Source organism: Malurus melanocephalus, unplaced genomic scaffold (genome assembly GCF_030028575.1).
Source record: "Malurus melanocephalus ecotype Western Australia unplaced genomic scaffold, MMel_1.1 scaffold_165, whole genome shotgun sequence".
Taxonomy (NCBI): Eukaryota; Metazoa; Chordata; class Aves; order Passeriformes; family Maluridae; genus Malurus; species Malurus melanocephalus.
Window position 1 is genome coordinate 264,690 of NW_026623397.1, and position 27,045 is coordinate 291,734.

At 37.6% G+C, this 27,045-nt stretch overlaps 1 protein-coding gene across 2 annotated transcripts in view; it reads right to left on the bottom strand.

Moving 5' to 3' along the window:
- KCNQ1 (potassium voltage-gated channel subfamily Q member 1) overlaps positions 1–27,045 on the bottom strand; it is a 323,629-nt gene that overhangs the window by 213,093 nt on the left and 83,491 nt on the right. The window contains exons 7-12 of one of the 2 annotated variants that reach the window (XM_057372144.1): positions 25,032–25,142; positions 22,506–22,601; positions 20,166–20,288; positions 18,977–19,121; positions 15,390–15,455; positions 14,418–14,538 (exon numbers count right to left, since the gene is read on the bottom strand). In XM_057372144.1, the coding sequence (XP_057228127.1) occupies positions 14,418–14,538; positions 15,390–15,455; positions 18,977–19,121; positions 20,166–20,288; positions 22,506–22,601; positions 25,032–25,142 (662 nt within the window). The remainder of the gene's footprint in view (positions 1–14,417; positions 14,539–15,389; positions 15,456–18,976; positions 19,122–20,165; positions 20,289–22,505; positions 22,602–25,031; positions 25,143–27,045) is intronic. The other variant, XM_057372145.1, reaches the window with a different exon arrangement.

The following is a 27,045-nucleotide window of genomic DNA, read 5'->3' on the forward strand; positions in this document are numbered from 1 at the left end:
CAAGGAAAAGCCCACTTTCTACAATAATGACCTCAAGTGAGACATGCTAGGAGATGGCAACATAAACTTTAGGATTATCACCCCTCTGAGTCACTTACACCCTGTTTATATCCAACCTCAATGGTTCCAGCTCTATTTATAACACTGTGTCTCATCTTTCAAGGGTTTCTCCTTTTTCTCTCAAGTTTCCAGAAACCAGGGAGATTCCAACATGCTTAAGTGTCAGAATGCTATAGGAAACCTTGTTCAGCAACAGAATACTAAAGGTCCATCAGCTTTTAAATATGGAATCTCTCTTAAATGGAAACAGATTCCAAACTTAGATAACGTGAAGTTGTTAATTTCTTTTCCATCCCRCATTCTCTTCTGAGACCTATTCTCACCATGGACCTAGGTTTGAAACTTCTCTGCAAAGCTGTGCTTAAGACGTGTGCTGCAAGACTTGTTCATGATATGTCCTGACAGATTAGGAATAAAATCACTTTACTTTAAAACTATCGTTCTGGATCTCTGTGCTCATGCAACTTCACCTGCAAGGCAAATTGAGCATTTACWCTTTCATGTTGGGAACAGTTGGATCTTTCAAACACAGAGCAGAATGACTGAGGTAAAACACTATCACTTATCTGGCCAACTTTAAGCTTTAATGCTTCCCAACAAGCCCTGACCACAGTAATTGCACTGAATCTTCACTAATTGCACTGAACATCAYCCAGCTGGCCTTTAGGAATGCAAGGAGCAGGGATGAGGAGGGGAACAAGGCTTCCTGAGCGCTATCCTATCTCATGTCCAAAACAAATTTGGAGAGATCTCCTGCTCAATACCTTTCAGAGATGAACAACTTTTAAACCAAGTACACTTTTCAACTAAAATCCTTTGTATCCGGAGTTTTTAAAAGATATATGATGTTTAGACTTCCTCCAATTCCAYGGTCCTGAGGTGATATTAACCCTTGAGTGAAATGTCTGTAGGTGACAAGTGCAGTCATCTCATCTAACACTTACATTGTCATACATAYATATGTCTTTTTAATCTTTAAGACTGAAACGGTTTATCATACACACTGAGAATTCTTTCACCCTTCAAAATAAGGATTACAAGTAATCTTGTAAAATTCTTAAATTTTACAAAATTTCCTAAATTTTGGCAAGCACTCTTCTTGGAGCATCAGAGAAACCTGYTGAAATGTAAGACTACACTCACACCACCCTACAATGCTAATTTTGTCACCCATTGCCTATTAACCCGTGGTTGAGTAACTCCCAAGCAGGGAAAATTTCATATATAACATGACTGCCCCCTTGTGACAAACTAGATCCCCTTCTATTAAAAGGGTGGTTTTTCACATCTCTAACTTATTTCTCGTGTCTTAATATGAAAAAAAAACCCACCAAAACAATTAATTATGCTAGTTTCTTTAGTTTGAAATGACAGCTCTACAGTTCTTGAAACCATGACAAAACAAAATGTAAGGTAGGGATGATAGAAAGCAATTTGGAAAAGAGCAATGCATAATTCGAAAGTGATAGGATCTTGAATCACTGTCAAGTTTATTAACATCAAAAGGGAAAACAAAGAAAAAAGCCTATTCTATCTCAAAGGCTGTTTTCTTTACACAGTCCCTTTTTTCACAGAATGACCTGGGCTGGAAGAGATCTTAAAGGCCATCTTGTTCCAAACCCCTGACATGGGCAGGGACACCTTTCACTAAACCAATCTAAAGCAGCCTTCTTGAACACTGTTAGGGATGGAACATCCACAGCTTCTTTGGGCTAGTGCTTCACTACTCTCACAGTRAAGARTATTTTCCCTAGTATCTGATCTAAACTTGTTCTCTTTYAGTATGAAGMCATTTACCCTTGTCCTGTCACTAAATATCTTTGTAAAAAGTCTCCCTCCATCTTTCCTGTAGGCTCCTTTCAGGTGTTGGATGGCTCCAATTAGGTCAACTCAAAGCCTTTTGCTTGCCAGGGTGAAYAAYCCCAATTCTCTCAGCCTTTTCTCATAGCAAAGGTGCTCCAGCCCTCTAATCACTGTGGTGGCCCTGTATTTCAGTTTTGAAATGAATTATATGAAGTCATATACCAGGACTGAGCTTGCTGGGTCAGATGCCCAGGGTAACTCATTGGCAGCTCTGCACACAGAAGCCACGGTTCAACGTGTGAAACAAACTGTATTACCCAGGGAAATTCCCAAAGGACCTCAGAGGTCCAAGTGGGCACACAGACATAATAAAAATTAACTTTTCAAGTTATTTGGATAGAAACGTAGGAGCTAAGAAATGGCAAAGATAATTGCCTGGGAGTTACTTCTTCTGAACATATACCCACATAGTTCCTAGAGGAGCAACAAGGTGTCTAGAATGCAGCATCACAAATTTAATGTCAGGAAAAGAAGAAGTCATCAAGYCAGCTGTAATGATTTGAGTCTGAAATACACTGATTTACCAACAGAGTTAAAGGCATCACATTCCAAACATAAACATATCCAGRGGTATCACCAAGATCAGCCGACTTTTCTGCCATATCCTCAGCTCATTTCCTCCTTCTGTTGCTGCTGATACGGCTATTCCTGTTCACCGAAGCCTACATCCTTMAATTACTCTCTTTTCCTCTCTCATTCTCCCACAACCAATCTGTTGCACCACAGCATCCCCAAGACTTGTCCCCTTCCTCTCCAACCCCCCCAGCTGAACTCATTTAGGCATTAGTGGTGCTCCAGCGTTTCAATGAGCTGAGCAGAGGAAGCACAGATGGGACAAGGGTAAACCAGGAACTAAGGTACAGCATTCTGACTCATTTTGTTTTCCTGCATTCAGAACTCTCCTCCTCCTTTTTCCATCTCTGTACTAGACCTGTCACTATTGCCACTTTGAATGTTTTCTCCATCWAAGTGTAACTCTGTAGAGCTATCAATCGCTATTCTCTACTGCATATTTTACATGTTCTGCAGTGTACACWAATGCCTTGTCTGATCAGGCAAGGAACTCAAAACTTGCAATTCAAGTGTGAATATCCTCAGACTTCTAACTCTTGTTTTCATCCTTTCCTCCCTTTGTCTTTTTTATTATTTTTTGTTGTTGTTACTGTTATCTTTAAATCTTTCTGACACAGGGATACCTTGCATGCCTAAAGAAAGTTTTTAACAAAYGAGACTCCTGCCACCCAAACACTTTTAGCACTACAGTCTTCTAGGTGACCTGCAAACTATACTGACTGCAGCTCCATTGGGTATGATTTATAATGAACAGTTTTTGTGAGAAATTCATACCTTTAAACTGTGCTTCCCTCAGAAAAAGAGTTTCTAGTTGCACCATGTCTCAGATGTGCTATTGGTGGTTATAGTGCAAGGCCTACAATATACATCATTTACCAGTTCATAATTCACAGTAAAAGTCTGAAAGCTTTCAAGCTTTCAGACAAAAAGACAGAAACAATTAAGAGCTCTAATAATCTGATCCTGCTCTTTGCAGCACACAGTCATTTAAAATTATTCATGTTTTTCAATATGGAAGTGATTTAACATAATTTAGCAAACCTGAAACCTACATTAAGATRTAATAATGATGAATGGACAAGACCCAGCACATACACTTACAGAAAACCTCAGAGTCCTGCAGAGTAAAGGAAGTACCCCAGAAAACCTGGCAGGTGCCCCCATGTGGGTGGTCTGGAAAAAAAGAAAAAAAAACCAAACCAAAAAAACAACCACCCAAAACCCCCCACAAAATTCAAAATTAGCATCTGTAATTTTTACATAGGCAGGACTGGGTTAGGTTTCTAAAATAAAAAGCAGATGGACTGAAAACACTTTCTAAATGCACCAAAGAACAAATACTGTGGTTGCATCCCTCCATTATTTATTATCCCAGCAGCCAGTTTAGGACTGAAACACAACTCCTTCTTGTCTCRTACCTTCCGGTCCTTGGCACAGGCTCCATATACACCAACCACAGTGCAAATCCTCCAGGACAAAGCACACATGCAAATCTTTACCTTTCTTTCCAAATAATGACATTTCTCACACAGCCTAAACATACTGAAGTACTAAGAAATTAAAAACCAAGAATAATGACTGACATTTCAACTATTTCGTGTATTTATCACAGTTAGAACATGGATGAAGTTTTGCAACGTCTGTTTAATTAGGCACCTGACTTTTTATTCCTGCCACATTATTTCTTTGTTCTATGGAACAGGTAATAACAAGAACCATTAAATGTTGCCTGTTGTAGTTATAAAAAGAGCCGAGTATAGGGTGAAAAGAGAAGGCAGAGGAGTAAGCAATGTTTGTGGTGCTGAAACAGAATTTCTCAAGATCAGAGAGTGATGTTTTTCTAGAAACAGATGTATGTAGCAGAACAGTGTATGATAGCATTTATTTATCCCAGTTTGCCAAATTTTCCTCTCTAGTGTGCTAAGATAGAGAAATGCTTTCAAATTGARCTTCCTGTCTCAGTCCCTTTTCAGGAGAACTGGTAGAGCATTAACATCTCCACACAGGGCTCACTTGTTTAAATGYCAGCGACTCACAGCAGGATTCTAAATCCAGAGGGGTTTTTGGGACACCTATGCAATGAAAGCAGATACACGTGACAGCCCAGCATCCCTGATTTTCGGTAGGATGGGAGAGGAAAAGGCTGCATTTCACCTTGTCAGCCTCCCTATGCTGCTACCACACAAAGCTCTTGAACACTTCACACTCAAAAATGGGGGGCAATTTGACCCTCGACTTGCAGACCTAGGTGAGTAACAAATGTTTTACACAAAGCTTGTTTCCTGTGGTTTTCCAACCATAGCTGTGGTCAGTTAAGCACTGCTGCCAGCTCAAAAGGAAAACTGGCATCCTGTTCTGGTAGTGGGACAGCCCAAGACAAACCTACATTTTRTGTTAAAATCATCTTTAAAGTAATGCATTGTGAGGTCTTTCAAACCATTCACCACTACCTAATGCCTCTGAACTCCACCATATCAAACCTACAGATCGAAGAATCACACTCAGTTTGACCACTTCTGGCACCCCAGACTTACTGCAGAATTTTTAAATAAGGAACTTTGGGATCAGCAGCCATTGAGGAAAGGGTAACTTGCACAGAGAACACCTRTGGGAAATGCGAGTATAAACTGGTTGCTGTGGGATTCAGTTAGTACTTGGTTTTTTACACTGTACTAAGGAATGCTGTGATGTTTTGGGGTTCTATCATCAAATAAAAATGAGGAATTATTTTTTAAATACTAGCTGTTTCTGTAATAAAATAATATCCTTTAAAAAAAAAAAGATGTTTGTTCAAAATTTTTTGTTTGCTTTTATAAAAACAAAAATCAAATTACATACATACTGGTGTCAAATTTTAGCAGGCCTGGTATGAATTTGGTATCTATGAGCTGTTCTTAAATTATGGACAGCCCGAATAGATATTAATTAGGAAAAAAATTAGATACAAGGGCTTAACTGCTTTTTCAATTAAATGCTGCACTACATGGGAAAAAAGTTATGGAAATAGTTCGAATAAATTTCACTGCCTACATGTTAAAGGTTTCAACAAAGTGAACTTACTGCCAGACACACACAACAAATTTCAAGTAATGCAAGACTCAGCTTTCTGTACACTGCCCTTTGTATTTGTTCTGCCATCACCAGGTGTTTTCCAATCATACACAGACTGTACTATGGAACTGGCCTGACTGAAAGTGCCATCCCTCAAAAAACACCGCACCGACAAAATGCATCCTTACAACCTCTCGTTAACTCAGACTCACACAAGGAACGTTACATTTCTGCTGTGCTCTGTTCACCTCACCAGCTCTGCACAGGGTGTGGAGGCACTCTGGACATCCTCTGCCTCTATTTCCAAGGCTGTATTTTCGTATTTTCAGGGGCCCAAAAATCCTGAAGGATCAAGTTCCTAGGAGCCACACCACTCCCAATAATTCCCCTTTTCAGGAGCAGTCACATTTCTGTACCAAGGACAGAAATGCCCCTGACCTAAAGGACATGAAGACGGATCGATAACATTTACCATTTTTTTAATCTGCTTCCCTTTTGACATTATACTTTGCATTTTACATGTGGCAAAAAAGGGGGAAAAATGAACACAAACATCAGTTTTCCTTGGGAAAGACAGAGACAGAGGAGTAATCGGACATAGTGATGACAGGCTTATGTGTTTATTTTTATCCCAAAAAGCACTCAGTAACCACAGAATTGAGTGGGATACAGGAACCCGAGAAAAACACAGGGCAAAACACAACCACAGGCAATAGGTCAGTGCTTAGCTTTAGTTTGCTAACAGGCTGACAACTAGTGTAAGGTATTTAAGGCATTTTGTCTGCAAGACAGTGAAAATACTTCAGCTTTTTCAACTTGAACTTCCTGCTGGACGTAAAATGAAACATACAGTTATATAGTCCCTGAGACCCTGAATGAAATCACAACTACATTCCATCCTCRAAGTCATATGAAAACAAGTTTCATTCTACAGTTCCATGACCTCCTATGGGCTCTCTACCCAGGGCAAGTGCCAAGGCAATGCAGGTCACTCTTCACACATCCAGCCAGCATCAAGGATGATGCAGAGAGCTCCCTACTTTACAGCTCTGCTATGGATTTGGCAAATGTTTAAACCAAAGCCTTCCMCTGCAGTAAGCTTTGCTACACAGGGTGTTAATCACACTTGGCCATGTTTTTCAGCTTTGGAAAAAAATCATCGATAGTGATCAGAAACAACAGCTGCAGAAGAAAGCCTTTAATGTGTCAATGTTGTAACAGAATTTTCAGTGAAGTACAACAACAGGAAAATGCCACATTCAGTCAGAACTGGGTACTGGTCATACAGGGAGCAGCATTTATTTATGAAAAAAAATGAAACGATTTCTTTGAAATACTGTGAAATGAAGTTAATAAGAAAAACATATTGATAATATATTCAAGCAATTTTCAGGTCACTTTTACCCACAGAATGTACAACATGCAATTTCCTGAACAATTATAGTATTATGCCAGGTAAACTAACCCATTTACACCTCTTGGAATTGTTTCCCTGTGCATTAACACTTTACAGAAAGGTTTTTTTCCTTTAGCATTGCTGTTTGGTGCACCATTCAGCAATATTTAAACCAGCTGTCCATTTTCATTTTTCGAACTAAGTGCACATTATGACAAAAGACGCTCTAACACGACATTATTAAACTTTGTGATACAAGTATCAAAGCACAAAGGTCACATGTGCTATTGGTTTTAAATACCATAATGTTCCATGCCTGGACTTGATAGCTGGGCCTGGAAGTAGATGATTAGGTCAAAAATACATTAGATTAATCATTTCCTTGTTAGTCTGTGTTGGTTTCCAGCTCTGCCCCAAGCACAGACTCGGATATCTGTGACTACACAGTCACTGTTTCACCAAAGAATTAGTTTTTATGCAAATACTAACGTTTTGACCATTATTACAATAATAATTTTGCTAAAAATACTAATTTACTAGTTTGTATCTGCACATGGAATAAATCCCAGTGGTCAGCTATGTCTCTTGGTTGGCACATACTGATCTGGATGGGCATTTCTACAACCTTGCACTGATACAAGGCTGACTCCTGCTGGAAAGCCAAGATTTTGGATCCAGGTATGTTTGCTACACAGATTTACCACAGTCTGTGCAGCATCTCTGATCTTAATTTTGCCCATGGAGTTTGGAGAATTCTGATCTAAATGTTACTTGCAAGTATTTAATTTTACAACTCAATAACTTTGTTACTASATTAGTAAAAAAATATGACTTTTTGAATCATTAATAAAACATTAAACATAATTAAACATATCCTGTTCATTGGATAAAATAACTTCCAGCAAAAGTGCATACATTATAAACTAATCAAGTTTTCAACTTCTTCTGACATATCCCATATATCWAAACAAAAAGCAAAGCCATTCTCCATTCCCGTAACAGAAAATAATCATTTATGCTTTGAGTTTTAATTCTGGAATGAACTCGAGATTATGATAAATTTAACTTTTATAATATTAGATAAAAGTGGGATATTTTTATTGTCTCTCCATCCAATATTTTTTTTATTTAAAAAAAAAAAAGGAAAAAGAAAGGTTTTGCACTTATTATTCTGCATGGTGCCCAAAGTAAACAATGATAAAAGTTAGTAAGTGGGGAGTTGCTTGTTGTTTTTACAGCATAGGAGCCCTGTACTTCTGAATCACTAAGCAGCTAGAGTCTCGTTTAATTACTTAACATCAATCAAGACGTAAACCAGCACTTGGAGACCAAGGAATGCAACGTTCATCTGCAACACAAAAGAAATAGCTAAGCTATCTTAGCTTCTGCCTAGACCGTTTGTACACTAGAAAAAGTCAACACATTACTTTTATACCATGTCAGTAACAYAAAATAGCCAAACAGTAATTTTGCACTTGAGTACATCAGTGACAATTTGCAGTAAGGGAGAAAAGACCATGACAGAATTATTTCTACAGGTTGGTGGTCTCTAACACAGAATATATTTGTCCACTACTGACTTCTAGCAAATAGCAGCACCAGTATATGACAATACTTCCCTCTCCAATAAAAAAACCCAGAAAGTTAGCTCTATCTGTGGAATTTCAAACTCTAGGTTCCTGTCGTTCCTGTCTGATTTTTTTTCCTCTTGTTCATTCTTTGATACAAGCCTTTTATTGTGTTTTTGCTCATATTAAGAACACAGCACCATAATGCTGCAGCTTGACAGAGTGCTACAGCCTGCCTTTCACAAGATCAAAGGGGATCTAATTATCCCTTCTGGTCTTCAGAGCTATAGACATAAACTGCACACTCTATCTAATCTATGAAAAAAGCAACCACCCACCACAGTACACAAGAACTTCTCCCTAAAGATGAAAGAGGCAAGTAACCACATAGGACAGATGTTTGCCACACCACTCATTGCACTGTCAGAAGCAGCTCAGTCGCTGCAGTGTCAGCAGACCATGAAGAAGTGCCCAAGTCTTCAGCACATCTCAGGCTAATCCACATATAAAAATTAATACTGTAAAAAGCTGCCTGTATTACGGAAGACAAAGTCAGTCAACTTYAGCCAACTCTGCCGCAGACACTGGACCCAGAACACAGGAACAGTTTGTGTGCTGGGAGCCCACCTATTCGATGTCATACAAACAGAACAGTCCCCAGCTCAAAGGGCTTCCAGCTGAGGCACAGGATGACAAAGGAAGTATATCCAGATGCAACAGCACCCGGTAATGTCACATTTGTCTCAGCATGGCAGTAGATACAGTTCTTTCTTTTTACTGGTACCAGACGCAGGGAAGAAGTTACAGGGATTTTTAATGCCCCATGTGCAGACTGTTAGCTCGGTGCTAAAGTGCGTATGCCATAGCTATTTTGGCAGTGCCCCTAGCTAGTAACAATACTCATAAGCCAGAAATAAAGTTCTTATAAACCATGATGAACGTGCTAAAACATCCATTTGCCTTTCAACATTTAAGAGAGAAGTTTGCTGATGTCCTGCTCTACTAAAACCACTCAGCTCTTGAGCTGCAGACAAGCTCTGCAACCTCTTACATCTGGGGCTAACAGTAAACAATTTCTCACATCAGAGATGCTTTGAGTCCTCTCTGGTGACTATACTSCATTGACCACTGCTCATGTAAGGGGTTAGCCATATTTAGGACTGGAAAGTCATAGCTCTTTTTCTCTCCCATACAAGCAGCAACAAGAAATCAGAATGGGATGATGACACTGAAATCATTACAGTAGTTGTTTACAACCATCCTGGAGCCTTTGGCTGAAAAAYGAACTTTCCTGACCACTTATTAAACCAACTTTAGGGACACTTCATATCCTCAAGTGTCCCCCAGTAGCTTAGTAGATGAAACAATCTGATTCCTCATATGTCCAGAGTTAAAGGGTCAATTTCTATTGCCAAGTTGATTGTAAATTTATAACAAGAAACACGGGATATTATAATGCTATTCCATACCGAAGAGAATATCTGAGGGGAACAGTCCTCCTCTTTTCAGTAAACTATTAAACCAGCAGATTGTAAGCAGAATTCCTAAGGGAGCTTGATGACACACTGAAATGTGCTGAATGAAAAAGGATGCTGCCCAGTTAGCAGCAAGCACTGAAGCCTTTTTTGTTCCAGGTCAAGTAAATGACTGGAATAATGGCACGTGACAGTAACCAGCCATGAATGAACATTAAGCTCTGGTCTTAACTCAAGCATGTTCTTACATAGCTGCTACCACTGCTGTTCTTCCAACATGCCCTGTCATTAATGATAAAACAGACCCCATGGAAGTCATGGTATAAATGTTGTTAACATCATTTCAGAGAGAATTCTTGTGACAGCAGCAGTCAGCTCTTCCATCTGGCCCATTTGAGAGTGAAACAAATATCTGCTCAGACTTCAGAGCATTATTTTGGTATAGAACTGGGAGATAAAAGCAGGAATCTCTTACAATATGAGCTAGCAAATCAAAGCAAATAAGGATTCCACTCACTGATAATCCAAAAGAAAAGAGTTAAAAGAGAAATATAGCACTGTTTGTTCTAGGCAATGTGGTTGTTATCTCACGGCAACAAACTATATACTGGCAATTAAAACATACAACACTTCATAAAAACATAAAAGAAAAGAGAAAGAAACATTATTTTCAGCAAAAAAACGCTGGTAACTACAGCACCATGGACACTGCACTCTGTGTTTACCAGCACAGCACACCTTATTTCAAATATTTCAGTTATATCTCAAAGCATTCAAAAGCATCTGTTTCAATCATTCAGAAAACTGGAAATTATTATAGAAAGCTCTAAATCTGTTTGCTTATTTATTGCATCTACTGTGCTGTTTYACAAGGAAGAGTTTCTTTTCAGAAACGTCTCCCTCCACCACTGGAGTCTCCCTGTTACTCCTAACACAATGTCTACAAGGCTCTGTATTACATTCAAGATGTCAAGACAGAGAGTAGTGAAGATAAAGTTGATGTAATGACAGAWTTTTTTCAGGATGAAAACACACTTACTAACAAAAAGAAAGTGCTTTTTGCTTTTAATGTAAAGCCTTCCTTTAAGTGTAAGCCTGCTGTATAAAATCTAAGATCACATCAGTATGCCACTGCAGGAAAGCAATTATTTTATATTTATACAGACAAATCCGATGCTTAACTAACTCAAWGCATTTTCACCACCCCAATTAAGAGGTACATGAATCATCTGGGGAAGAGTTTATTATTCKGTTATTTTGATACAGACACTGACAGGAACACAAATGTGACATGTTAGCAAGTGCTTGCATCCAGAAATACATGCAGACACCTGGATCCACACTAATGCTGAAATCAAGCAATTACACAAACACAGGGCAAGAGCCTCTTGGTAACTGAAGCTCAGCTACACGTAGAATCGCTTTTCCACTGCCTTAAAATAAAACAAATAAATAAAAAAAATAAAAGATCCAACATAGTGGAACAAAGAACAGGAGAAATCTGGGAACATACTGGGAGAAATAAACCAGTGAGAAGTCCAGAGGAGAGGGGTGGTATTGCTGCAGTCCAGTTTTCTGTTTCTTTTTTACAGCACAACAGACCACAACAAGCATTAAACTGAAGGGCCAAGTTCTATCACAAACACCACACTTTGCACTGCATTCTCTAAATTGTTACAGATCATTTTATAGGCTGTCCTGTTTGAACATCAGGCTTCAATGTCCTTTGTTTTTGTTTTCACGAAGAGGTACTGACAGTGGTTAACTGATACAGCAATCTTTCTCAATGAAAGATTTCCCATTAGCAATTCCACAGAAGTAGGGCTACATTTTATAGGACATTTATTTTAAAACAGATTTAAAATACAACCCGACATATGTCCTGCAAAAAWTCTACACCTACATTTTTATTATTGAACACAAAACCAGTCCTATTAAACTCAGTGAGAATATGCACCTACATTTACCTAAAGAGAAATTTTTGAATAAACAAGAAAAACTCTGAAATTTAATTTAAAGGGGACTTTAGGCCTAGAAGCCTAAAGCCCTTTATCACAAGGGATGACAGCTGGCATTTACTTTCCAGGACAAATGAAGAAAAAAAACCCTCCGCCTCATTGGTTTTTAAACCACAAGGATGCCAAGTGTTTGCCTGTCACTAACACAGTAGGTACTCCACTCTTCTCACATATTTGTGCTACCTGYCAAAAGGAAATATTTTCCATACTGCCGACTAAAAGCCACTTTCTAGTTGCATGTCTCAAATTAACTGTGTCAAATYTACTCATGTATTCATGACTTTCAAAAATTAATGTTTATCCTGGAGTCACCTTTCTGTGATTAATGGTTAAGTTAAYGCACATGTTGCAATAAATATATAATTGGCCAGGAAATAGTTCCATGAATCCCAAATCCATGCATCCTTAGGTCAAGTGTTTTACATTAYGCTTCCAATTCTGAAACTGTCTCCATTTTTCTGTTCCTCTGATAGAATATGTATTGCTTTTAAGACCTGAAAACTAGATATATTCACACTTAATTTGACATTTCGATACCATAGCTGGTGCTGTCATTTTGTTAAAAACCTGAGTTTGCATTACAAAACACAGTATTTTCAGYAACTTTTTGCATAACCCTTACATCTATAGGCTAATCTGGCACTGTTTAAGGCCTTTTMATTAACTGCATACAAAGTAAACGCACTGCCAAGTGAACAGTTCTCAGGATCTACATTTGGGTGGCCATGTTTCAAAGACACACATTTAAATTAATATTTTATCCACTTTTACATTTAATCTAATTTATTCAGTTTGTAATCTAAACCCAAAGTCTTAAAAGAACCAATGAATTCCATTTTCATCCACCCTAGCAGAGATTCAGTTTAAGCCACTGGGGACACATTTTGTAACGTCCCATCACTCTTGACTTTGAGTAATGCAGGGAAATTTTAACAAAGGTTACAACCAAAAATTAAGGGAGTAAAAAAGAGCTCCATAAGCTACTGAAGGTCTAGGATCTCCATTTGGTGAGGTTCTTCATCTGAAACTCACTACCTATGTTTTAACATCTCCCACAAGTAATCAATAGGAAAAAAAAACCTCTTAGCTGCTACATAGGTTGAAGTCAAAGATGATGGAGTACCTTATTATTTGAAATGTATCAGTAAGAAATCAGTAAATAATTTCCTAACCTGAAAAAGATAATGGAAACTCATAGCACCCGAGCTTATTTAAAAAACAACAGAAAAGCCTGCAATGTTGAGGCAAAATAAAGTTTTTTAAAAGCTACAAAAAGAAAACATCTAGATCTCWTTTTCTTGCTCCATTATTCTTGACTAAGGCTTGAGGAAATTTATTACTTCCTTCTACTGCTAGGACCACTAAGAAATCTTCCAGAACTCAAGTCTCCTAAATCCTCTGCCTATAAACAGATGTACACTTGGGTGAATCCAATGAAAATGCAAATACTTTGGTTTGGGGGACGGGAAGATTCCACCCAAGCCTTTTCTCTTTTATTAATAAATCTCCTTCCAAAATGGCTCTAAAAAGTAAGTTTGTGTTTCTCTGCTAATTATACTGTATAGGAAGAAGGCCTGGAAATTGGCAGCAGGCATTTCTGCATRTTTTSTATCTCAGAAATACAAGTATGCCAMGAATTTTCATCTGTGGTTTCATTGCAGAAATCCTCAGATTTCGAGGAGAAAAAAATTGTTTCATTCCTCTTTTAAAGTACATACTGCCACACATGTACTACAGCGAATAATAAACATTTTTCAGGATTTTGAATGAAACAATGTCAGAAGATTTATTTTCAAATGCATTAGAAGAAAAATCTGCTGCAACTCTCTTGTTTTTTCAGAATAAGCTGAGAACTTGAAGATAACATTCTAGCAGAAAAGACAAGTGGAAAATCATCTTCCAAAAGGTAAAATACCAACCTTGACCCCCCAAACCTACAGGCCTATTTCAAGTAATTTTTTTGATTTACAACAAAGCAATAATAATGACAAAACAGAGCTTTTCTTCCAATGTAAAACATCATTTGACCATTAGAGAAGGTGCTGGTGAAATGGAGAGACTAAGCAGATTTAAAATTTGYACTTTACAGCTATTCCACTGGAAATTGGTGAAGGGAGTAATAGAACTCTCATCAGGCAAGCACTCCCACACATCATCTCCACGTAAAAACTTGAGGTTATCAGGCACCAGCTGCACAGAGGCATTAGCTAAAAACAAAAACCTTGTGTAACAGCCAAGTGAACTTGTGTTTAGGCCAGCATGAAGTTTTACTGGCACTCAGAACAATATACATCCACCTCAAGGTAAAAAGTGTTTGATGCAAATATCTGAGATAGTCCTTTCAGCAACTCCCACCTGAACCAAATTCTCTTGTCAAAGTCAAGCAAGGCACAATTCAGCAGCCTGGACTTACTGTGAGATGTGAGTTATTGGGGTCAGCAGTGTCTCACCCTCCAGGTCAAGCTCATCGGCAAAGCTGCTGGTCCTGATGAAGGCTCCYGTGTTCACATCTAGAAATGCTGGACTCTTTTTTACTGTGGAAAAAACATGCAGATAGCAGCTAAGGCAATAGCATTTGACTGCTGCTCATCTGGATCTCTGAAATACTCTGTATTTTAAAAGAATATTGAAAACAAAAATTGTTGCTGAAATTGCATGCGCTGCAGAGTTCACGAGAAGCAAAATTTTAACTCTTCTTCTGCCCAAAGCATTTTGGCTTCTGGTGAAGATCTAAAACTACTATTTTACTAGTTTTTTGTTCATACTCCTGCTTTAAAACAGAAGTTCTGAACCTTCTGGAAACACTCARGGTTGGATGGGGCTCTGATCAACCTGATCGYGTTGAAGATGTCCCCACTCATTGTAGGGGGTTTGCATTAGAAGCCTTTAAAGGTCCCTTCCAAAACAAACCATTCTACAATTCTATGAATTTTCAATCAAGGATTATAAACAGAATAACAAGAAATTGCTGATGTTCTTTCCATATTACCAAGGCAACAATTTTTTACACAATATAACATGTTTGTAAATGTTTTTCTTGAAGTGGACTATTTGGCTAGAAAGACAGAAAATATTTACACTTCCTCTTTTGTAAGCACAGACAAAAAATATAAAACACTTCAAAATATTCTTTTCGTGGAAAGATATGAATTTTAATTAATGCATTTAAAAACCACTTCCAGTATTTCTGCAGAAAACTCCTTCTATTTTATTTAAACATTTGCAATTTACAACCTGAAGAGTTTCTATACCTATGCTCTTTTTAGAAACCAGCTCTATAATTTTTTGTGCCACAGCAGACAGCTCCAGACCGAGCACTGCAAAGATTTAGTGATTAACAAAGATGATGAAACATGATGGAACAATGAAATATTATGAGCTTTACCTGGAGAGGAAGGAACGCTGGAAGACTGCTGGTCTGCGGAAAAGGATGGCCAGGAGCGGTGACAATCTGAGTCAGAGTGAAAATGCACATGAAACAGAGACAGGAGAGGACAAAAAAAAAAAAAAAAAAAAAAAAAAAAAAAAAAAAAAAAAAAAAAAAAAAAAAAAAAAAAAAAAAGAAAAAAGAAAGAAGCTCCAGACAGGCAGCTGAAGAGATGCAAACATACCTAAAATTTAGTACGTTCTACCTGACACAAAACTTAAAATACCATAGAAAACAGTTAGCATGAAGCTCTTCTAAAGTGCATTACATGTTGGTAGAATAGTAAATTGCCACTAAGGAGGCATCATTGCTTCCCCAAGCCCATTCTYCATGGCAGTGTCAATTGCTGTATGACGAAGGTTTTTGAAGCTGCCCATTTCAAACCATTTAAATCAAGAGCCTGCCTCAAGCTGAATTTCTTGGGGAAATCTTTCAGGCAAGCAACAGGAGTCAGGGATGAGGAAGAATCTCAGCAAAACACAATCTTTACATTATATTTAGTTCTTTTGAATAGCAGGATGCTATTAATTACTATTTCATTAAGAACTGCCTGTGAATTAACACACTTGGACAGAATGATATATTTCAGAAATAGTGCCTTAGTTTTATGCAATGAGGAAAACTCTTAAAATATAAATGTATTGGAGTAAAAGAATGAGGAAAAACTCCTCATTTTGMAAGTGCTCTCTCAGTGCTAGGCGCATGTACTAGTTCCAAACAGGACAGGRTTAATTTTTGCAGYAGCCAGGGTGGGCCATGGCTGAACTGATGACACCAGGAGAAAGAAAGGAGGGAGAAAAAGCTGCAAATCTCTGTTTGCACAAGGATACTGACAGGGAAGCCAGATGAGGGCTGCAGGGGTGTGAAGACTGAAATGTAAGTGGGCAGCCCAAAAATTTACTGAATGTGAGAAAGCAGCATATGGATATGTTACTAGAGCCTTTCTGAAGACCAAATGAAAGTTGAATGAATATCCTTTACTCTTGTACTTTCTAGTTTCTTGCTTCTGAGMTTTCAACTTGGCAGCTCCAGTTTTCTGTGTAGGCAATCTTATTCACAGTAAGTAAAATAACACTCCCTCCTCTCTCTCTGAACTGCTGTGAGACCASTGTTAGGCAACCTCTCAGGTCCCCTGAGCTCAAGCTGCCTGGCTGGGAAATGGAAACTGAACTAATGATGTCTGGTAAAGCTCCTCTGATATTTCCCCAAAATGAAAGAATTAGTTGTTCACATAAAGCAGGTGATTTGGTGGCTCTCGCTGCTCTCCTGATCTTCTTCCACCACGCCCATCCCCAACAGAGATGCACCTCGTGGAATACAGGAGAAAAGTGAAACTGGGAAAATCAAGGATTGATCAGGGTAAGTCAAGGAGATTCAGCYTGGTTTTGCTGCTTTAACACCTTAATTGCACCTGTGCTCCATGTGGGTTCAGAGGTGAAATGGAACCTTTTATTTTCAGACAATTTAGTCCAAGCCTGAGCACCCTTGCACTCTATCCCTGAAAGGAAGCCTCTGCTGTCCTTAGTGGATTCAGAGCAGAAAACGTACAGGTGGCTCATAGCACTCTCACTAAATCACAGAGGTCTTTTGCCCAGACCTAGCTCTAACCCTACAGTCTTTGGGGAACACTCAATTGTTAAGGAAGTGCCTAAGCAAGCACATTAGAAACATCACAAGACGACACGGCTGCTTAAGTGATCACAGAATCCAGACAAACACAAAAATAAATTATTTAATTTATAGGTCCCCATCTGTTCACAAATATCTGCAGCACATTTTTACAAGAACAGATGCATGTACTTCAGAATGCACAACATTTGGGGGTCAAATCTGAAAGGTTTCTTCTATCCTAATATATTTATTTAGAAATTAAGTTGCATCATATGCTTAGACAACCACTAGATGAATTATACTTTATTTATAAGAAAATTATCTTGTTCTATTGGTTATATACACATGAGAAATTTTTCTCAGGTCTAAAAAGCCACTAGAGAACATCTACTTACATAAATCAGTTCTCACTTTTCTCTGCGGAATGAGACTGGGTACAATTGTGATTACAAGTGTGAGAATATGCAAATTTTTGTCTGTCTAGGTCTCCTTGGCTGCAAAAGATTTCTTAGAAACTATATGGCACTAGACACACATGAAAAGCACTRCAAACATTACATTGTCATAAGCTGGCATGCCAGAAATAGAATTATTTTCCTCAACTTACCAAGCAATTTTAACATTCCTGTTTGTCCTGTATACTTGTAACAGTTTAGAGAGAAGAACACAGATAAAAAAGAAAAAAGATAAGTGTCAGAAGAAGTTAGAGAAAACCCTTTTACTGAAAGCTATAGAGCTGATTTTTGAAATGACAGTAGTACACTTGTATGGAATTGTATCACCCTTCACCAGCTTAGAAATTTAGTGATAAAAGGTGGGACTTTACATATCAAAGCCTTTGTAAGGTTCTGTCATTTGGTTGTTTTGAAGAAAGGTGTCTGTACTCAAAATCTGACACACAAACTAAACTTGGTACTTGTCCACCTTTTAGCAGCTATGTAATTTCTACCACCAGATGCAATTTGCAACCATTCCTCAGCAGAGGCCAAGAAAGAGTGGAAAAGCATGGATGATGCAGAACAACACGACACAAGCACACCAAGAAAGTACCTGGAAGGTGAGACTTTCTACTTGAACTAAAGTATGTCCAATGTGAGACCACGTTGCTGTCTTACTTGAAAGCCCACTAAATTTATTCATGTCAGCCAAATTTTTGAGAAGAAAAARATTTAAGTACTTAAGGTATCTATAATCAATAAAACACACCTTAAAAATTAACCTTGCTCTTGTTGCCAAAATTTGRGCAATACACATTAAAAACTTCCAATAAAGTACCTTTATAAAAATGGCACATTGTAAATCCAGAATTATTTTGGAAGTTCATTAGAGCAAAAGCAAACATAAATAAACTATTAATTTTAAGGTGATTATCAATGTCCTTTTTTCCTCAGACTGTACCATTTTGTACACTGACATTTAAGACAGATGGATCCACATTTATCTTAAGTACTTCTGCTTTCAAAACTGATTCACAGCCTACTCCACTGAGCAGATGGCATCAGCACATGATGGTTTCATGTAACAGACTATGTTTGGTGCAGCCAAGGCACACCAATCCTTTTTGGTTCAGGTACAAGCACAACAGTAACACATCCTGGGTAAATTTCACATGGAAAAGCTGACAGCTAATCCCTGTAATTTCAATCAGTTGCAGATTTAGGAAGGTATGCACCAACCTAAGAGTCAATAGCTCTTCCAGCAGGCAGAAATGAGAAATGATTTAGTTTGTCTGCAGTGGAGTACGCTCATTAAAGCGATGGCTGAATCTCACCCAGACAAGCCAGCAMCCAAAGGCAAAAAGCAAATTATTCTCACTTTAGAATGACAAGAGCTTGTTCTGTCCTTCTCTCCGACAGATACTAAAAAAGACCTGTGTGCAAATCYAATCACAGAACTCATCACAGTTAGTGGCATTTTATAATGGAGCTTCTTACCAGAATTTTCAAAGGGTTCAAAACTGAAATCAGGTTTCCTGTCCTCCGTCACRTGGTCGTAAGTGATGTGTGGTATAGCCAACATCCTATCTGGAGAAGAAGGCCCATTGTTGTCCTTGTCTAACTTAAACTTCTTCTTTTTAACCTAAAAAACCCACACACATTAAATTACTCAAACCAAGTCACATTTGGTTGTCTCCTCAGTGATGTCTTCAATAATAATGCAGTCCCCAATGAGCCATAACCAATTAAAAAAGTGTCTGACCAATTACATTTTCCTGATCCTACACTGTGTTTCTCATTATGTTGCCCCCCCCATCATGCCATAACTGGCTAATCACTAGATTTCTGCACATTGTCATTTCCAAATCCCCTGCCTACAGTAAAAAAAAAAAAATCTGCTAGTTCTGCAGAAGTTTATATAAATCAAGCTATTCTAGAACATCCTTACAATTTTATGTGTAATAGGATAATAAGGATAATAAATCACACCTTCAGCACAAAGCCAATGGATACATTGCTATTGAACTCAGATGAATCATGGAGATACAAGGGAAGATTTTTGCACAACATCCTCTCCTTCCAGCTCAAAACTATTGTGCAGTACTTTTACAATACCGAGGATGGTGGACTACGTAATCTAAAGATTCTGACAAAGAGTTTTTGTTGCTGTACTTTAAACAAAAAATTCTGAATTTATGCATTCTGTTGCTATGACAATAGTACTGTATGTAGGTACAAGATGCTGTAACCATGAAAACTTAAAAAATCACAAAAGCAATACCTGAGAGAAGTAGCAATTTTGTTGATTTGTTTGTGGTTTGTTTTTTTGTGGAGTTTTTTTTTAACCAATTAGAAGTTATTATTTTGGAAATGGTGGTTTTCCTTTTTTTTTTCTTTCAAACAACAACAGTAAGTTACTGATTGATTTGCCTGAGTTAGGTTATTATTACTCTCTTCCAACCCTAGATCCATTAAAAAAATCAAGCTTGGGGAAACGAAGCAAATCAACTAATAGCTCATAATGTTTGTACATTGAAACTGCCAAAACTGAAATGTAAACAAAAATGTGAAACTGAATAATAAATAATCTGTTAATCAAGCACAACAATAATCTCTAGAGAGTAAAAAACTCAATCTAATTTTAGGTTTTTTTAATACTATAATAGGGAACATTAGTTACTGATACCATCACTGATTTCTTTGGTTTTGGACTGGGTGACAGCAAGTGATAGTTCCTGGCAGGTTTTCGAATGTATATTTTCCATGTAGAGGAGTCTGGATTTTCTGCAGCATAGCATCTCCATGCAGTCTAGAACAAATGAAGCAASAGAATAATTGCAATTTTAAGCAATACAATAATTAATTAATCAATGAGATTAATAGCTCACTGTACAACACACTTAGCATGTTAGTCATTCTTTATTTAGTTGTATTTTCTAATTTGCCCTCTGGAAACATAAACTCAGCATGGTTTAGAACCCTTATTTAGTAAACAGAAACCACACATTACTAGGAAACCACACAGACAGATCAGTCTTTCCGAGTGCAACTTTTGTTCTCAGTAGCAATAAACAAATAATAAGAGAGAACTTCCACACTGGACACAAAAAGAGGTTCCAGTGTCATGCTCTGCCCCAATTWCCCTACCTGGCTTTAAGCATTTTGCTTATTGTACCCTGTATTTCAGTCTCTTACTTATTAAAAGACCAAAAATTGTTCTTCCATGCCTCACAAGAGTACTATCAGAAAGAAATAATAAAGGAATTTTGATGTGGTCAGTAGGCCTATATACATAWGAAGAAATAAAACTGAGGGCACAACAGAATAGTACCAGTGGCTAACCAGGAGCCAAACCCCAAACCCAATCCTCCCTCTTGCCAACCACCAATGATTAAAGTTCCACGTTCTAAGAAAAAAAAAGGAGGAAAAGCAGAGCTAGGAAATAAGACCAACAAGAAACAAAACATTTCTTCATTCTCTCTTGACTGTGTAAGCATATCAGAGTTGATTAATAATTACTTTCCAAATCAAAAAGGCAGATCCTCACCACATGAAGAAAGAACAGGCTTATACATAAACAAAATCTAAAGCAGGGAAGGCCAGAAAACCCGAGATGAAAGAAACAAAGCAAGGCTGAATGAGAGGAAAACAGACAGCAGTTGGAAAGTAAAGGATCAGATAATCACTATATAAATCCTTACATGTTTAATAGGATACTGGGAAAAAAATGGCCTCTAGAAGAAACAAAGAAGGAATATAAGGAAAGAAAATAACTATCTGAGTTGTTCTCTTATCTCGTACCTATTTTGTAAACCTCTTGGTTTAGGAACAATCTTTTTATAAATTATTTGTAGAGCACTTACTAAATTGGGATTTCACAAGTCTAAGACCATTAGTAATCATAATTACAACCATTAAGAACAGGTACTCAGCAACTCATTGTCTAGCCTCCATTCATAAACATTTCTGATGGAGCCAAGCACAACATGTTAAACATGCAGCTCCAGGCTTCCCAATAATTTGACATTCATTTCCCAAAAGAATCAGTGGTAACAGTAAAAAAATCYATTCTTTACAAAACCATACCATATGAGTCTCAAGATTTAGCTAATCTCTGGCTATAACCAGAGCCTTTTTCACATTAACTCTGGGTCTGTTTGGTCTCAAGCATAAACTTTACAGTTAGCTACTGTTACCATAAAGATCCTGACCAGGAAATCTATGTTCACTCGTGAAGCTAGTGAAATAAGTCATATGAAAATGCAAAATGATACGGTGTACATTAAGTTTCCTTTAAAATTTGATCTCAGTGCTTCTAAAGCTATGCACAGATATGAAATAGAAGGAGGAAAAGCTGGAAAAACCTAGATTGAAACAATGTTAATATTTCTCCAGGGTGTAATGCTGTTCCAATCAAGGATAAAAACCTCCTAGACYATACTGATTCTGAACTGCAACTGTATTTATACCAGAGGGGATCAATATGTTCCTGCCTGTCAGATATCCTACATGAAAAGACTGATTTTGCAGAATCCCACTGTGTCCTAGCTGCCTATCTTGTAGCTGAGAAGTCCAAACAAGATTTTCCTATTTAACATTCTGACTTATTTCTCTTAAATTTGAGATTTTTAATAAACTAGTTGTCCCAACTGAAGCATATTTGACGTTTGTCTTTACAAGCAACAATGTAGATTTTAAAAGTACAGTTTTAAATGAGGCCTGCTCTGTTTTTTCCATTGATCCAAACATAAAATTTTGTAACATTTTTCCTAGTTAAATTGTTTCATAACTACAGGGTAACTTTCACTTTTGATTTTAACCAGCTGAATTAAACAGTTTACACTGATTCAGGAGTGTACTTTTCTGCTCCTCTTTTTACATTAAAGAAAATGTAAAAAACTTGCATCTGCAGCTCCTGTGCAATATTTAATGGGAATCAGGGAGGGAAAACTTCCAACAGATTGGGAAAAAAACCCTACTAYAAATGGAGAGAAATGACAGCATGCAATATGCAAGAACCCAGTACCTGTATGAGTGAGGCAGCAGCTGGAATTTGACGGTTGAAATGCTTCTGTCTTTGTTTCTGTTGTACCTTCAGGGCAAAGCCTGAACCAAGAATTCCCTGTGGAAAGAAAACACACCTTTTTTTTTTCTTTTTTTTTAAGAGTGGGGGGAAAAAACCACACATAAAATTGCCAAATTATGTCGCGTTAATAAACTTCTATTCAGCAWCATAAAACCCAACTAATTATTTAGAGGAAATGACTTCATACAGTGAAATTTTTAGTCTCAGTTGTTATTATTACTTGCTGAAATAAACTGCGAATRCTATCATGCCCTGATGCAAAGCCTGCTGGACAGAGACTTGAAAGAAGAAACAGAAATTATATTTCATGCCCTCTAAAAGCCTCAAAAATGCTTGTGTACAGGAAAGACAGAATAGGGGTAAAAAATCAAGCTGATGGGAGAAATTTTATGAGAAATAAAGCTCTGGCACAGCATGATTTCAGTMATTTTTAACGGTGGTATGGTAATTTCTATTTCCTTATGTTAATCCCCAGTGGGAGTGAGGAAAAAGGATGAAGAATAGAAAAAGGCATTTTCAGAAAGGTCAACTGGGTTAAACACAAGGCAATCTAATTCTCTGTCAGGACAAGGGACATGGACTAATGGCACTGGACGGTGTAAAACCTGAACTAGACTCCAAATGTAGATGTAASTAAACAGCAAACCATTTATGTAGTCATTTTCACAGCTAGAGACATGTTTAATCTAAGTTTTAGTAACAGATAAAAATGAAATATTTTATAAATCAGCTGAGATGATTACACCTACTCAAGGAAARCATAATTCTTTTTCTACATACAATAGCCAGGGATCTTGGCTCAACCTCTAAGAACTGTATTAATCATCAAATATTTTGCAASGAACATGAAATGTCCTTCCTATTATGTTCATTTCGTAAAGATCAAAGAGGTGATGATGTTCAAACACCACATATTTGGGAAATGAGGGATCACTGCCTGATCCAGAACCCACATCACTTGCATTTAGCCACTGCAATTACTTTTGACTGTGATCTCTGCCAGATCCTCTTCCTTGAAACGTCAACAAGCCTRCTATAGAGCTTCAAACCCTGAATTCCCCCTTGAGCCAACTCGCAGGAATGACTTCATTCAGTAAAGAAAATCCCACTAATAAAGGGGTGATTGTTGTTGTTCTGCTTCAACAAAGGTTAGGGAAATTTGACAGGTAAACATAAAGCAYGGCTGTGAAGGCACAGCTGCTACTCAATCATTCTTGAAACATTTTTTGTGGCATTCTAGTCTGATTTTTAAAAACCACCAAAACAMACACCCCACCACCACCATTCTTTAGTCAAAAAAGTAGTTTTTGGCATGTTCCATACAGATCATTTCACTTATCTGATTTCTCTTCTAAAATGAAAGTGAAAGATTAGAATAAGGAGCAGGGGAAATATCCTTTAAAGGCAAACTGATGCTGAAGACCTTAAAACMCTACATTTAATTATCACTCTCTGCAAAAGATTATGTACTTTTAAAGTAGGCAACTAATTTTAAAACGTCACTGGAGTTTTAGTTCCTACTATTTCTGTAGGAAATGCTGTGAAGAATTTTTGTGATGGTACTGGCATAAAAGTATTTTTATCTGTTCTGTACTACCCTCACCGCCTGCCTGCCACGACTACACAAACACACACAGTAACGCAAATGCTTGTGTCACTGAAGAATTGAACATTTAAACAGCACATTTCAGGTGGCACAAACATTGTAACAGCACAATTCAGGAATATTGCTAAATTTGTGAATAACATACCCTTAATTATCCTGGACACTGAATATTTGGGTTTTCAAACCACAGTCCAAGTTTCGCTGATTTTGAATTTACCCTTGTTACTCAAGTGCCTTGTTTCTTGTTTGAAAGTACTTAGGAACCTGTTTTCAGTGCAAACAAAGTGCCATTATAGCTCTAAAAGGTCAGCTCTAGGTCACTTCTGAAAAYGGGACTTTGGCCATGGACACAGGCGAATTCTGCAAAGAACTGCATCAGTGTCCCTGACTGCCGATTGCTGTCTTTCTGCCAGTGACACCTTTTTGGAAGCTTTTCTAGAAGGATGTGCATGAGAGTTCTACAGTTCAGCCTTGACCTAATCAGTTGAGTAAACTATGACTGAATATCTTAAAAAAACCCAAAACATCGGTAAGTCTCTGAGTTCAGATGTAATTAGAAATTATTTCTGTTACACTTCTGAGATAGTCAGGTAAAAGTACTTGGAAATAAACATCTCTTTCTCAAATACAAATCTTTCTCAAATTTAATGTTGCATTCAAAGAAAACTGCATATTTACTTAGCTACTTTTAGCTAAGGTCTTTGTTTCTACAAGCAACATAAATTTCAACAACAATACAGAATTTAATACAAATCTTACAGAACACCAGGCTAAATGAAAGGCTAAAGAATCAACAAAAGCTCCCTCTGATGACTAATGAATCAACATCAAATTGTCAGCAAAAGTACAAGATAACCTACCGCTGGTAGTGCAAAAAATGAGATTGCAAATACTGAAAAACAAGATGCAATTGTCTTTCCTATCCAGGTCTGTGGCACTTTATCTCCATAGCCGATAGTTGTAACAGTCACCTGCAAAGAGAAATGCAGAGAGCATTACAGAAAGAATTAACATGGCACTTTGGGATTGTTGTTCTCTCTTCCTTTTTTATTTATTTTAAAAAAGCATTAGCTGCATTCCTAACTCTCCCACTGTCAGYGTGGGTGACATTAATGCAAGGTAACTCTCCTCTCCAGGCTTGCTTCCCCACCCAATACTGGATGGAAAAACATAAAGAAAATTACAACAAAATACAGGTTCAAAATCTTGCAAAGTAAAACCACTAATTTAAGTCTTCGTGGCTGAGGCAACTGTACCGCATACGAAGCTACAGCATAGGGGTTGCCTGACCATGTCACACACTTTCCTTTGGGAAAGGTTGYCAACAATTCCGAACTGATGATTTTGTTTGTGGGCAGGAGATGTTTGCTGAGAGTATGACAGGGCTGTTGCATGGAAAGAGCACACACATTCTGTAACCAGGCACTGTGACTGGGGTCAGGCATGAAGCATTCTAAAGATAATGTGGGTATAAATAGCAAGAGAAACTCAAAATTTTCCATGCAGTAAAGACCTTGAAAAGAGTCTAATGAATCACCAATTCGTATAAAACACTGAGAGCAAGAACAGATAATTTAAAGCACACACGCAGGAAACATCTGTTGRGTTTGCCTTTCAGAACACTGAAGTAAAGATCACAGCCACAGTGATGTAGCATAACAAGGCTTAATAAGTCATTATTTGCATGAGCTCAAGGAAAGAACGCATTTGTTTAAAGCAGAAGGATGCATTTGGCATCTGAGAGCAATTTAAATTCACCTATGTCACCAGCTATTTCTGAATTTGTAAATTAGAGAGATTTTTATCTGTGACTTTCAGGAAGGCAAACCAAATCAGAGCATGGGAAACCACATGGAGCTCTCAAGCAGCTGAAGCACAGCTCACACRTTTGTCTCTTCAGACTTTTTTCTGACACCCTGGGCTTCAGCTGCCCAGGACACAGTCCCACAGTTACACCCACAGTCCTGAACTGTTCACCCTCGGAGCAAAATCATTATGTGCCAGTCAAACACACCACAAAAGGGGCAGCTTGAGGCAGTGATGTTCATTGCAAGTTTCTTGCCAGTTGCTGATATTCAAAATATCAAAGTAGTTTTTAATTTTTAATTCAAGCTTTTAAAATGTGACCTGTTTCAGAAACTGTTCCATACCCTACAGAAGTATTTTAAGTAAGGTGAGTTCAGTACCCAAGTACCTTTGCCTGTATTCCTGAAATTGTTATTAAAATTCCACCTTTATTCAGGACCTGATGAGGGAACTAAAGGGTGATGTTATCTCCTTACCTACATAGGACAGTGACTTGAAAAAGATCCTAAAGTCTAATTACAATTTCACATTGAAAAATATTATATAATATAGGGAATATAATTATGAGAAAAGTTATGGTCTCCAATACCTTCTTACAGAAAAGATTATGGTTTATGCTTCTGTTTTTGAAAAAATTTACAAATCCTTGTAAGAGAAAAATGCTGTCAACTATTTTGTGTTTCAGTCTTAAAAGCATGTTGAAATGTAACAGTAACTAGAAATGTGAGAAGAAATAGGTGCCTCTGAGCTGACTGAAGTACAACCAAAGAAAAATTCAYATACATCTATCTCCCCTTTTCCACCACATTCCTGCCCATTCCTCCTGAATTGGTTTGTATGAATCATCAGTGACACAAAAAAAGTATTTCCTGTGATGTTGTTTAGGAGTTTTAAAAAAAAATAAAATTGGAAATTGGGTTGCAAATTAAAGCACACATTTAAGTTAACATTTTCAGCCCTCCTAACTCTGAGCTATGTACAAATGCATTCTGAAATTACTTTTTTTYCCCAAAATATACACCGTTGAAACCTTCCCTGCCAAGTTTCTGCCCTAAACCATTCTTTACA